The following is a 13,284-nucleotide window of genomic DNA, read 5'->3' on the forward strand; positions in this document are numbered from 1 at the left end:
ACCTCCCGCCTGCATTCCGAATGTAGTGTTCATTCCTTTTATAGCTCCTGAGGTGAAAGTCCAACTTCTCCAGGAAGCAGCTGCCAGGGAGACAGCACTGCAGACAGAATTCTCCCCACAGTGGTTCAGAGCACCTGCCAGTTAACAAAACTCCTGAAGCCCTTCCAGATCCAAATATCTCACACTTAGGTCCATGTGGGAGAAGGCAAGCTGGTTTAGTTGAATTCAAAATGTAAAAAGTAGAAACAAAAAAAAATTCCCAATCTGATTACTGATTCTTGTATTAGCTTTAAACAAAGCTAGTCTTTAACTTCTCAAATAGGTAGCGCCTTATCCTTTCTACATGCTTTACCTCCTTTATCCATCATACTTTCATGAATGACCACTTTTAACATTGAAGTAATAAGACCTTCCTCCCTCTCAAAATGTTTTTGTGTTAAATGAGATCATATAAAATTATTTTCCATACCACTTAACCTACTCATTATTTCATTCAGAAAATGGAATTTTTTATTATTAATAAGACAAGCTGATCATAATTAGATTTTTAGTAATAGTCCAAAAATGTCAGTATGTTGCACTAAGACTTTTTTACTTTGTCAGTATTACTCTATCCATGCCTATTTTACTGAATGAATCTTAATTCATATGTTGAGTGGTTTATAAATAATATATTGAAACACCCTAAATATAAAACTCCCTTGTCATTGCCTCTTCTAAACATAGGCTAACATGGAAGCTTGACTTAAATGAGACAATGGTGAGAAAAAGGATAAAGCAATTTATAGTATTATGGAAAATATGGTTTAATTACAAGTTAAAATGAGTGATTTTAGTGTTTGGAATTTACAGATTAATACAAAACCAATATTTGATGATCTCCTAGGCATTTAAAATGTTGTTTTGCATATATAAGTATATGTATATACTTATATATGTTTTTTAGAATACAGACACTATAAATTGTGCATTAAATTAATTAAAGGTATGAATTTATGCCATTGGTTGATCATTATTAAAGTTCACGTCTTTTAGGAGAGAAAACAAAGAAAACTTATTTTAAAACATTCATTATTTTCAGTATTCTTTTCTCTGACTTACAATATTAAAAATATGTATGTTTGAGAATTTGGTGTTATAATTCGATAGTAGCTCATAACTTTCAATCTCTTGTCCAAGAAATTTTTAAAATAGCTTTATTATTTCAAAGAAGTGCTAGAATAAAATATATAGGAAACTGTTTTTCTTTCACAAAGTAAGAAATCAATATTATTTGGGTTTTTTTGGTAAAAATATAATATTTAAAAATTAAAATATACTTAACATGACATAATGCCCATTCTAAAAATAAATGTACATATGTCATTAATATTATATACTTATACCTGGAGGTTAAATGAAATTATGTCATAATAAAGTTAATGCCATGCATTACACAATAAGCATGTCATTTGTAACTTACAAGACTTATTTGTACCTCATGTCCTTCTCTCTCTAAATGGACAAAATGATGGTACTTGATGATACCTATCACAATGGATGTTGTAAAGATTGAAAGAGAAGTAGATATAATGTGCTTAGAACAGTAACTGACAGGTTGTAAAGGTAGTAGTATATTATTATTGTCTACACAATAATATTGAATTGTTTTCCTGCACAAGTGCATTTATCACTTAGAAATTTCTTTAAATATATTTTAAAATAAAACTGTCACCATCTGTAAGTGTGAGTGCTTCACTTAATAAAGATCTTTGGACAGATTGCTAATTCTGTGGATTTCTCTTGACAAAGTCACACATGCCCTACACCTGCCAAAACAAAAAGATAATAAGTCTTTGTGCACCAGAGTACCTTCTGCCACAGAAGTATTAAAAGGTAACCCAAAATATCATCAATCATAATATTATATATAATATTATTTTCTAGGGAATATTGCACATTATGTAATAGTATGACTTACAAATACTTATATAAATGTATGTGTATATTCATATCTATATCCTTATTCATATCTATATCCATATCTATTATACTGTGTAAGGAATAACCGGCAGGAAACATATGAATAAGAGAACACTTTAAAAACAAAGGCAAGTGGGTGAGGAGATATAATTTGTTCTGTTCTGTTTAATCTCTGCTTAACTCTTCTTACATCATTTTGGGCTTGAAACCAGGATATCAAAGCTCTTTTTGTATGCAAAATTAGCTTGGAGGTTGTATGAGGTTCTGAATTTTTTATTTTTTGTGTGTGCTTTTGAACGTACTTCGGTCAAATTTAGAACTTTGTGATACAATGAAAAGACAGCTGTGAAGGTAGCTGGCCAGTCCCTTCACAGGAATATCATTTGCACACAATTTAGCTTTGAATCCAAGGGAAATTGTGCTTTTCTTTTATTAATTAGTACCTTTAATAGGAGCTTTCATTAATCAACATGTCTTGAGAAATGCTAGTCTTTTTCCATTGAGTTGAATAAATCCTGCTTTGTAGGGTACTGGAAATGGTGCTGAGGCTTATGTTTGGGGAACGTGTTACAGGAAATTAGATATATGAAAGGAAAAAAAATCATCCTTTGGCAGTCACAGGCTTTATTTCTTAATCAACTTAAAAATATAAATAACCCAAATATGCTCATTTCTACTAAGCTCTCTGATGTCTACCTTTCAGATTTAATCACACAGGAGATAGTGTCATAGAGTCTGTTAGGATAATTCCAACATCATTTCGTTCAACTAGCACCTCACCAAGTGGGACTTTATACCCCCCCAAATAAGGACTTGCCTAATGTATACTAATGGGTTTACTGGGTGATTCAGTGGTAAAGAATCTGCCTGCCGGTGTAGGAGACACAGGAGACAGGGGTTTGATTCCCGGGTTGGGAAGATTCCCTGGTGGAGGAGGAAATGACCCACTCCAGTATTCTTGCCTGGAGAATTCCCATGGACAAAGGAGCCTGGCAGGAGGCAGTCCATAGGGTCTCAAAGAGTTGGACATGACTGAGCAGAGCTGCACAACACAATGTGTACTAATGCCATTTATAAAGGAATTCCTTAAAAGAGTTCAGATGCAGCAATCTCAGTTTTATTAGAAAAGTATTAACTATCTTAAGTTTAGGTTTAAACAATCTTGAACAAAATGAACTATTAAAGTTATTTTCTATACATTTTTCAACAACCAGATGTTTGGAACTGTGTATGCAAAACATCCAGATGATTGACTAAAAATTTAACTATTTGTCATGATAATTGGCTGGGTGTGAGCACAGCTTATGTTGAGGAGGGTATTTTTAGAACTGCTTCACTCATGTCCCTATAAAGTAGGTAGTCTAGCAGATTTTTTAAGTGGAGCAAAAAAAAAAAAAAAGTCTCAAGAAAATCCATGCCATATGCAATTAAAGGATATATTCATTGGTAAACATTTTTATTCATATTATTTCATTGTCTAGACTTCAAAGCGATCCTAGATCACTAGCTGTTAAAATGTTCCGTTTGGAAGTCCAGAGATGAGAAATGATCCAAGTTTGTAACCTGAGAATTGTTGCTTCATCTTTCCTCTATTAATGATCTGATCATCTTTGTTTGACCAACTTCTCCCTCACATATTAATTCCTCCATCTGAAACAGAAGAACCCGTCACCCTTGCTGCTGTCTGACTCTAAGAATGAATAGCATGGTCTGTCACTGTAGTTAAGAGTGCAGGCTGATTGGCTTTGTTCATGTTACACTTTCCCAGTATCTTCATGTCTTTGTAAATAAAATGAAGATAATAGTGTCTGGCTCATAAGTTTATGTGACAATTAAATAGAATATGAAATGTAAAGTGCCTAACAAAGTGCCCAGTACATACTAAACAGAATATTTACTGGTTTAAAGCGGTTCCTCAAGTACAGAGACAAATGGATCTTTCTTATTTCAAGTAGTTATGAACCAACCTCTAACCCCCACCAACCACTTGACTCTGTTCACTCAATGCTGAGGTTAGTTCCCCACCAAACACTTGATTGCTTAGGCCTTCCTCTGTATTTAACAGAAGTTATTGTTTGTGCCACAAATATCTGCGTTTAATTACTTAGTGTCATAGATAATATGTCCATGACTTTTTTTTTCTGAACCAGGTTGCACTTTGGAAATGTTTATACACTTTACCATATTATCTCTTCTAAAAGCAGCTTAATTTTTGCCCTCATTCATCCACTCAACAAGTATTTCTATTTATTGTCCATTATGTAGAGGGCCTTAGAATATACAGAAGTGGCTAAATGGACAGTTCCTGGATCTTACTTTTAGCAGGGAGAGACAGAAAATAATAACCCAGTAAATAGGTAATATGTCTTATGGGAGTGCTGGGAATAGTGGTATTTTTTGTTATTTAACACTTTAGGTAATTCAATGGAGACCTAAGGAAGATAGGGAATACATTATGCAGACCTCTAAAGGAAGAGAGTTCCAGGCAGAAGAAACAGAAATACCAACTTCCTGGGGCAAGGGCGTGTATGACTTATTGGAAGCACAGCTGGAGACCCAGAGTCTAGAGCAGAGGAAATGGGAAAGAATGTGAATTGGTAAAGTCAGGGAGGAATCAAGTGATCAGATTATGTAGGATGGTTGGTCACTATCAGAATTAAAGTTTTACTTATGAGTGAAATAGGAAGGCTTGGAATTGTTGATCAGTTCAGTCACTCATTTGTGCCTGACTCTTTGCGACCCCATGGACTGCAGCATGCCAGACTTCCTTGTCCATCACCAACTCCCAGAGCTTGCTCAGACTCATGTCCGCTGAGTCGGTGATGCCATAAAACCATCTTATCCTCTGTAGTCCCCTTCTCTTCCTGCCTTCAATATTTCCCAGCATCAAGGTCTTTTCAAATAAGTCAGTTTGCATCATGTAGCCAAATTATTGGAGCTTCAGCTTTAGCATAAGCCTTTCCAATGAATATTCAGGACTGATTTCTTTAGGATTGACTGGTTTGATCTCCTTGCAGACCAAGGGACTCTCAAGAGTCTTAAGCAACACCACAATTGAAAAGCATCAGTTCTGCAGTGCTCAGCTTTCTTTAAATGGTCCAACTCTCACATCCATACATGACTACTGGAAAAACCATAGCTTTGACTACACGGACCTTTGTTGGCAAAGTAATGTCTCTGCTTTTTAATATGCTGTCTAGGTTGCCACAGCTTTTCTTCCAAGGAGCAAGCTTGGCTTGCATGGCTGCAGTCATCTATCAATAACCTCACATGCAGATGACACCACCTTTGTGGCAGAAAGTGAAGAAAAACTAAAGAGCCTCTTGATGAAAGTGAAAGAGAAGAGTGAAAAAGTTTGCTTAAAAGTCAACATTCAGAAAACCAACATCATGGCATCTGGTCCCATTAATTCATGGCAAATATATGGGGAAACAATAGAAACAGTGATAGACTAAAGTCTATTTTGGCGGGTTTCAAAATCACTGCAGATGGTGCCTGCAGCCATGAAATTAAAAGACACTTGCTCCTTGGAAGAAAAGTATGACCAACCTAGACAGCATATTAAAAAGCAGAGATATTACTTTGCCAACAAAGGTCCATGTTGTCAAAGCTATGGTTTTTCTAGTAATCATGTATGGATGTGAGAGTTGGACCATAAAGAAAGCTGAGCACTGAAGAATTGATGCTTTTCAACTGTGGTGTTGGAGAATACCTTTGAGAGTCCCTTGGACTACAAGGAGATCTAACCGGTCCATCCTAAAGGAAATCAGTCCTGAATATTCATTGGAAGGACTGATGCTGAAACTGAAACTCCAACACTCTGACCACCTGGTATGAAGAACTGACTCATTGGAAAAGACCCTGATGCTGGGAAAGATTGAAGGCAGGAGAAGGGGATGACAGAGCATGAGATGGTGAATGGCATCGCCAACTGGAAGGACATGAGTTTGAGTAAGCTCTGGGAGTTGGTGATGGGCAGGGAAGCTTGGCCGTGCTGTGGTCCATGGGGTTTCAAAGAGCTGGACATGACTGAGTGACTAAACTGAACTGAGTCACCATCTGCAGTGATTTTGGAGCCTAGAAAATAAAGTCTGTCACTGTTTCCATTGTTTCTCCATCTATTCGCCATGAAGTGATGGGACGGGATGTCATGATCTTAGTTTTTTGATTGTTGGATTTTAAGCCAGTTTTTTTACTCTCCTCTTTCATTTTCATCAAGAGGTTCTTTAGTTCTTCTTTGCTTTCTGCCATAAGGGTGGTGTCATCTGTGTATCTGAGGTTATTGATATTTCTCCAAGCAGTCTTGATTTCAGGAATTGTTGATTATTTCATTTAAATTCTGAAGTTCATTCTGTTTGTTGTGGGGAGAATGGTGTCAATGGCAGATGCCAGAAACCTTCAGATAATTATAATAATTCATTATAGCAACAATTATAATTACTATATTTTCACTTCCTAATCTTCATGATGGCAAGTCATGAATGTAGTTTGTCATACTTGCTAAATTATAAATTCTGCATGAGCCAGGATTCCAACAGATTATATCTTTAGATCACTAGAGTTCTTCAACCAAAGGGAAAAAAAAAGTTTTGGTGCCCAAAGATTACAGAACTTAATTTTCACCACTTCTGTCCTTCTTGTACCCTCCCATTACCCTCTGTCATACCCTAAATTCTTTCTTTCTTTCCACAGTTTCTTCTTAATAGAGCATATACATATCAAGCAGTATTTCTTTGTATAAATGGAAAAAAATAGGGTGGATGTGGAGAACAAAGAAGAGCAAGATAGGAGACATATGTGTATATGCCTATGTAATACATTTTGCATAATCATCTTAGAGTTGACCTTCAGTTCAGTTCAGTTGCTGAGTCGTGTCTGACTCTTTGTGACCCCATGTACCACATCACACCAGGCCTCCCTGTCCATCACCAACTCACAGAGTCCATCCAAACCCATGTCTATTGAGTCGGTGATGCCATCCAACCATCTCTTCCTCTTATAGTCTGTAAATATATAATAATTTTATATAAAATAGAAAGTCATGCCTAAGTGTTGCTGTTCCCAATTTGTTAAATTCCATATGTGGCAATTTGCAGTATTTAGGTTCTACCTCAGTAATCTGACACAGTTCTACAGAAATCCAAGGACATGATACACCAGCTTTTTTACCATGAGTCTCATTAAAGGGTCTTCCTCATACATGTGTTTTGAAAAATTTTGGATTGGAGTCAATAAAATTTATGTAATATAATTATTTTAGCCAGGGAGACATAAAGGATCCTTTTTTTCATGTTTTTCTCAGTGAAGAAGTTACAATTTATTCTTCTATGAATATCCCTGACATACCACAACAGAGGAGCAGTGCTTATGCTAAGACTAAGAATTCTAACTCTGATCAAGTCTATGAAACCCCTAATATCTAAATACTAGTTACTTTTTGTAGTCTTCTTGATACCCCCAGCCTCAAATAAAGGTAAAACTGCTGCTGTCTCTAGGGAAAGGAAAATACCAGACGGAGTGTTCTAAATCAGACTTTCATGGTAAAATGTCCATTAATAATTAATTTTCTGCTTCCTTTAGAATAGGACAGGTTAAGGAGTTGGTCACATTCAGTAAATAAGAAATTACTTGCAGTAATTTCTGCAACATTCTAATAATCTTCCCATATCTGAAATCTATTTTAAAAGCCTTTGATCTTCATTGTGGTAAACAGGACATTGAATGTGAAGATACAAGACTTGATTGCGAATTCAGCTTTGCCACCCACTAACAACGTGGCTTGGGCAAGTCATTTAACCCAAAAATTCTATTTATATTCTGATGATGAAATTGAGGATAGCAATCTATGTTGTTGTTTAGGAACAACAATCTCCCAGTGTTGTTAGGAACACCAAATATGATAAAGTTTGAAGGCCACAAATGCAAGGGTCACAGAATAAACACTTGGTGAACCCACATTTTAAATGTAGATATTGGAATTATCATAATCCTAGTAGAGGTATTTCCATGTTCTACTCATACCAATACACATGTGATCTTGTGAAATGGAAACTGTCCCCTGTAGCTTCTTTCAGCATATTATTAAGAATGACAATCTACTATAATTATTTAATTGTGTCATCAAAGTGGGTTTTATTTTCTTCATTAAATACATCAGGAAAAGCTTTTCAATTAACAGTGACCTTTGTGACTTCTAGTTTGCATTCTGTAGATCATGAAGCTGACTGCAAATTAGATTCAGCAATGTATTTTGTTCCTTATTTTTTCACCCACTGATTAGTTTGATACAGTTGACAGTAATCTACCCTGTTGCTTTCAACTTGCCGTTTTGTACCAATCTCAAAATGCTGCTTTCAATCCCCTAAGGTGTTCTGTAGAAATGCTGTCAAACTATTTCCTTGTGTGTGTATTTTGATTCTGTAACTGTGCTTTGTACTCATTTAAGAGAACCAGTCTTTAATTTGTATCACAATGTTTTCAAGATAAAATTTAGAATTCCAGGCTTCAGCAAAATCACTGATACGTGACCACAGCCTTCTGTTTCAAATCTTGGCATGCCTGATGTCTGGTGGATGCAAAGCTATATTTTTGAATTTTGTTATAGAATTACAACTCTGAATAAATGACTTCAGATTTAGCCTTAAAATCTACTAATAATCATCATGCTTGCTATTATCACTTACGTCTAGTTTACCTTTTCAGTTTTATCTCTCATCCCTCCTAGCCTATACTCCCAGCTTTCTACTTGCTTGAGATGCTTGGCTTTCCTCTCTCACCTTCCCCTGGTATTGTCCACATATTGCTCTTCTGTCTACAATGCCACATCTTCCACTGTTCATCTCCTTATCTTGGGCATTTTCTATACTCGTAAAACCTTTCCATGTCAAGTACCCCTCTTTGGTTTCTCATGTGTCTTGCATCTGATTTAATAAAAGTATTCTTTCTGTGCTTTATTCATTGGTTGACTTAATTAGATTGTCTTCCTTAGTAGACTGAAAGTTTTGGAGAACAAAACAATGTCCCTTGAATAGTAGGTGCTCTGTAAGTATTGTTGGATAAAAGAATGCTTTCTGGAAAAACTATTGATCAGTTTATTGAAAAGATGGCAAGAATTTACTACTAAAAATATTAGCTTTGCTATATTTAATTACAGCAGCAAAATTATTAGTAAAAAGCAGTTTATAGTTTTGGTGTACAGGTCTACTGCTCTGCAAATACAGATAATTTTAAAAATAAACTTATATATGGTACCATTTTGTGTTTTATGCGTCTGGTACATTATATATAGAATTGGATTGGGATAAATCAGGCTAGCTAATGAACCTATTCTACTTCTTACAATTTCAAAGAAAGAAATGTGTTTTTTGTTGAAATTGTTATTTGAACGAATTTAACCTTATTTAAATTTACTTGTCCTCCAGACTGAATAAAAGATTTTGACTGGCTTTGAATTAAAATACACATACATACAGACACATGTAAAAAAAAACAAAACTAAACTGAACTGTGTGAAGGTATTCTTTCATATTTGCTTTGAGGATGAAAAATGAAAAAGTGTGTTCATGTCTCCTGTGTTTATGTCTGATGTTTGCATTTGCAGCAGTGCCATAATTCAGCATATGGAAATACACTCAGAACAAAGATAATGTCTCTCATTTTCATTTTGATTAATAATGTTCTATCTCTGGTAATTTGCAGGTGTTATTTGGAAGATGGAGCTTCAAAGGGTGCCTGGCTGAATCGGTCAAGTATTATTTTTGCGGGAGGTGATAAGTGGTCAGTGGATCCTCGAGTTTCAATTTCAACATTGAATAAAAGGGACTATAGCCTCCAGATACAGAATGTAGATGTGACAGATGATGGCCCATACACGTGTTCTGTTCAGACTCAACATACACCAAGAACAATGCAGGTGCATCTAACTGTGCAAGGTACTCATTTCCATATCTGCTATATTGTGAAGGTCTATGCCTAGAAATGTTTGGTATTTGGATATAAGAATGACTGAGAGGTAACTGACAATGTTGAAAGATATGTTGTCACTGTTTTCAGGGATTTATGTTCTCAGATTCCATTAAGTATAATGGCTATTATAGGCATACAAATCCCTACTTACCGAGATAAAAAATTATCCATTAACACCACATTATGATTCTTTTGTATATGATTAATTTTGTTTTTTCCTATGAGTCACCCCTTCAATAAATTTTTGAGAATACATGATTGATACATTACAATAATTTTTTGATAACCTGTGATGGCTACATTAAACTATTAGAACTTTTTGCAATATGAAAAGTAACTTTTAAAAAGTAATCCTCAAGCTTTCCAATACTTTGTCTCAATTCAGCTTCTTTTTACTTTGATTCAAGTTGCAATGAAGAGAAGCACCCTTCTAGAATTACTTTAATTAAATATAGAGTAATTGGAAAAATATGGTTCACAGTGTTTTATTTTTGATTTATATCCAGTAGATCATAAATCATAGCTAACTTACAATATCCAAATATAAACAGAATCAGCAAATTATTTTCTTTAACTTGCATGCTAAAATGTAGGAGCATATTTACCCTCAACACATTACTTTCCGTAGAAAATGTAATTAAAATGCTAGTAAAATAAAAAATGTATATTTTTGCCCTTTTGCATTGTTTCCTTGTGCTATATAGATTAATCATGTACTGGATGCATAAAAATAGAATACTATGGAGCTGACAATGATATTGCAGTATTTCTAAGTAAAACTAATAACAAATTGTATGATAATGTAGTGCCAGTGAATGCCTGTTTTATTTGTATCAGGAAAGCTGAATGAGCAAGTCACTGGTATTATTTTTTAGTTTACCCTTCAAAAATCAACAGTAAGTATTTAAGTTACATAGTTTACATTCAGAAAAGATTGTTATTCTACAACTTTACTATTTCATCTCATAAGGGTAAAAGTGGATTCAAGCACAGCTTCAGTTATTAGTAAATAGTTTAACTTTGTGATTATTAAACTTATTAAACAATTAGCTTTAACAAGAAAAGTATACCCTGAAGGGTAAGTCAGTGAATTTCCTCAGTGGTTTTTCTTACTTCAGATCATTGAAGACTTTTTGGTGTTTTTTATTTAAAAGCATATGAGAAAATAATAAAATTTTCACCAAAGTCAATTTTTATCCAAAGATTATCCAGAGATTCCAGAGGGCAGTGGTTTTTCCAGTTTCAAAAAAATGACATGAAGTTACAAGTCAAAGGCACATTTCTTCAGTTACTCAAGCCTATTCCTGTTCTAAGTTTCTAGTTCAGACACTATAAGAAATAATTTATAATGTGAGGAAAAGTACACTTTGACAGTAATATTTGAATCACTTAAGATATAGACATTTTACTTGTTGTATATTTAAATGATATATTTCTGAACACTAAAAATATCTCTCCTTCCTTTTCTTCATTCTCTCTTATTCCATATGAGGCCCACATTTTGCAACCAGACTATAAATATCTATGGTATGGTTGCAAAATTTATATATTTATATATATATATATATATACATGTATATGCCCTGCTAATGCAAATGCTCAATTTTCATAGAATTTCTTTGTAATTTTACATTACATATATTGTTCAGTAGTATTGAAATTGTTATATGCCTTACTCCAGCACTATCTTTTGCTGGCCATTGTAAACTTTTTGAACACCATTTTAGGAGGAGCATTTTACAAATGCATTTACTATATTTTTATCACTATATTTGTTCCTCTAGAAAAATAAAATTAGTGTTACTGTTTTGACATATGTGGTTGGGTCAAATTAAAAGCTAATAATTTTACAGTATTTATGAAACTAATTACTTATTAGAAGTTGATTGACATGTGGGCAGTTTTCCAATTACATTTATAAAGTTCAAGGAACAAATTAATAGGCTTGTCAGTCAATTTCAAGAACTAAATAAATGTCACAAAAAGTCAAACCCCACTTAAGCTACATTTCTTTACTGTAAACAGAAATAAACTGATGTGCACATCTTTTCAATCTCTAAATTTGTTAGTTTAACTGATACTCAGATGTATTTGGAGAGTTTTAAAGTGTATGTTCTTTACCTAAATATTTGTCAAGCCTTGGATGACCAAGATAAAGAAATGTTAACAAGTAAGAGAAGGCTATTTATTAATCACTGATGTCAAACACACAGTGGCTGGTAAAAACAAAGCTCATCATTAATTGTTGAAGCTATGTACTCAAGGGAGCTAGTTTTTAAAAGTCATTTTAGAAAGGGGGTAATAAAAAGGATTTATGCTTTTGAACTGTGGTGTTGGAGAAGACTCTTGAGAGACCCTTGGACTGCAAGAAGATCCAACCAGTCCATTCTGAAGGAGATCAGCCCTGGGATTTCTTTGGAAGGAATGATGCTAAAGCTGAAACTCCAGTACTTTGGCCACCTCATGCAAAGAGTTGACTCATTGGAAAAGACTTGATGCTGGGAGGGATTGGGGACAGGAGGAGAAGGGGATGATGGAGGATGAGATGGCTGGATGGCATCACTGACTCGATGGACATGAGTTTGAGTGAACTCCGGGAGTTGGTGACGGACAAGGAGGCCTGGCGTGCTGTGATTCATGGGGTCGCAAAGAGTCGGACACGACTGAGCGAGTGAACTGAATAAAAAGGATATCTTGTCAATACAGACTGTGCATGGGATATTTGTTTGTATTGTTGGTTTCTCAGAGATATTAATATCAATAAATGGAATAATGGGGGAGAAAAGACACTAGAGTAGGAGTTGGAAAACCTGGATTCTAAACCTATGATTACTCTTGAAAGACTCTCTAAAAGTTTTCTCATTTGAAGAAAGTGGACTCAAATCAGAAAATCGAAGTCAATTCTAATCAAAACCAAAAAGACAAATGACAGGGGAAAAAAATCCACTGTGATTATTTGCTTTTGATTTGAAAGGGAAATAGTTTAAGTGAAAAAAAAAATCATAATACTTGTATAACACTTGTATTGAGAACTATGCAAAGTGATTTTTATATAGTAGCACCTTCTAATACTTATTCTACTAAGTATAAGTCCCAAATAGGACTTCCTTGGTGGCTCAGATGGCAAAGAATCTGTCTGCAATGCAGGAGACCCACGTTTAATCCCTGGATTGGAAAGATCCCCTGGAGAAGGTAATGGCAACCCACTCATGGATTCTTGCCTGGAGAATCCCATGGACAGAGGAACCTGCTGGGCTATAGTCAATGGGGTCACATAGAGTCAGACACAACTGAGTGACTAACACTTTACTTTAGTGCTTTAGTTATCTCCATGTTTTCTTTCACCAACTGAGCTGA

At 34.8% G+C, this 13,284-nt stretch overlaps 1 protein-coding gene across 1 annotated transcript in view; it reads left to right on the forward strand.

Annotated features, from left to right (window-relative positions):
- NEGR1 (neuronal growth regulator 1) overlaps window positions 1-13,284 on the forward strand; it is a 1,022,884-nt gene that overhangs the window by 428,984 nt on the left and 580,616 nt on the right. Inside the window, exon 2 of the mRNA XM_040232560.1 lies at window positions 9,661-9,893. Within this exon, the coding sequence (XP_040088494.1) occupies window positions 9,661-9,893 (233 nt within the window). The remainder of the gene's footprint in view (window positions 1-9,660; window positions 9,894-13,284) is intronic.

Source organism: Oryx dammah, unplaced genomic scaffold, assembly GCF_014754425.2.
Source record: "Oryx dammah isolate SB20612 unplaced genomic scaffold, SCBI_Odam_1.1 HiC_scaffold_28, whole genome shotgun sequence".
Taxonomy (NCBI): domain Eukaryota; kingdom Metazoa; phylum Chordata; class Mammalia; order Artiodactyla; family Bovidae; genus Oryx; species Oryx dammah.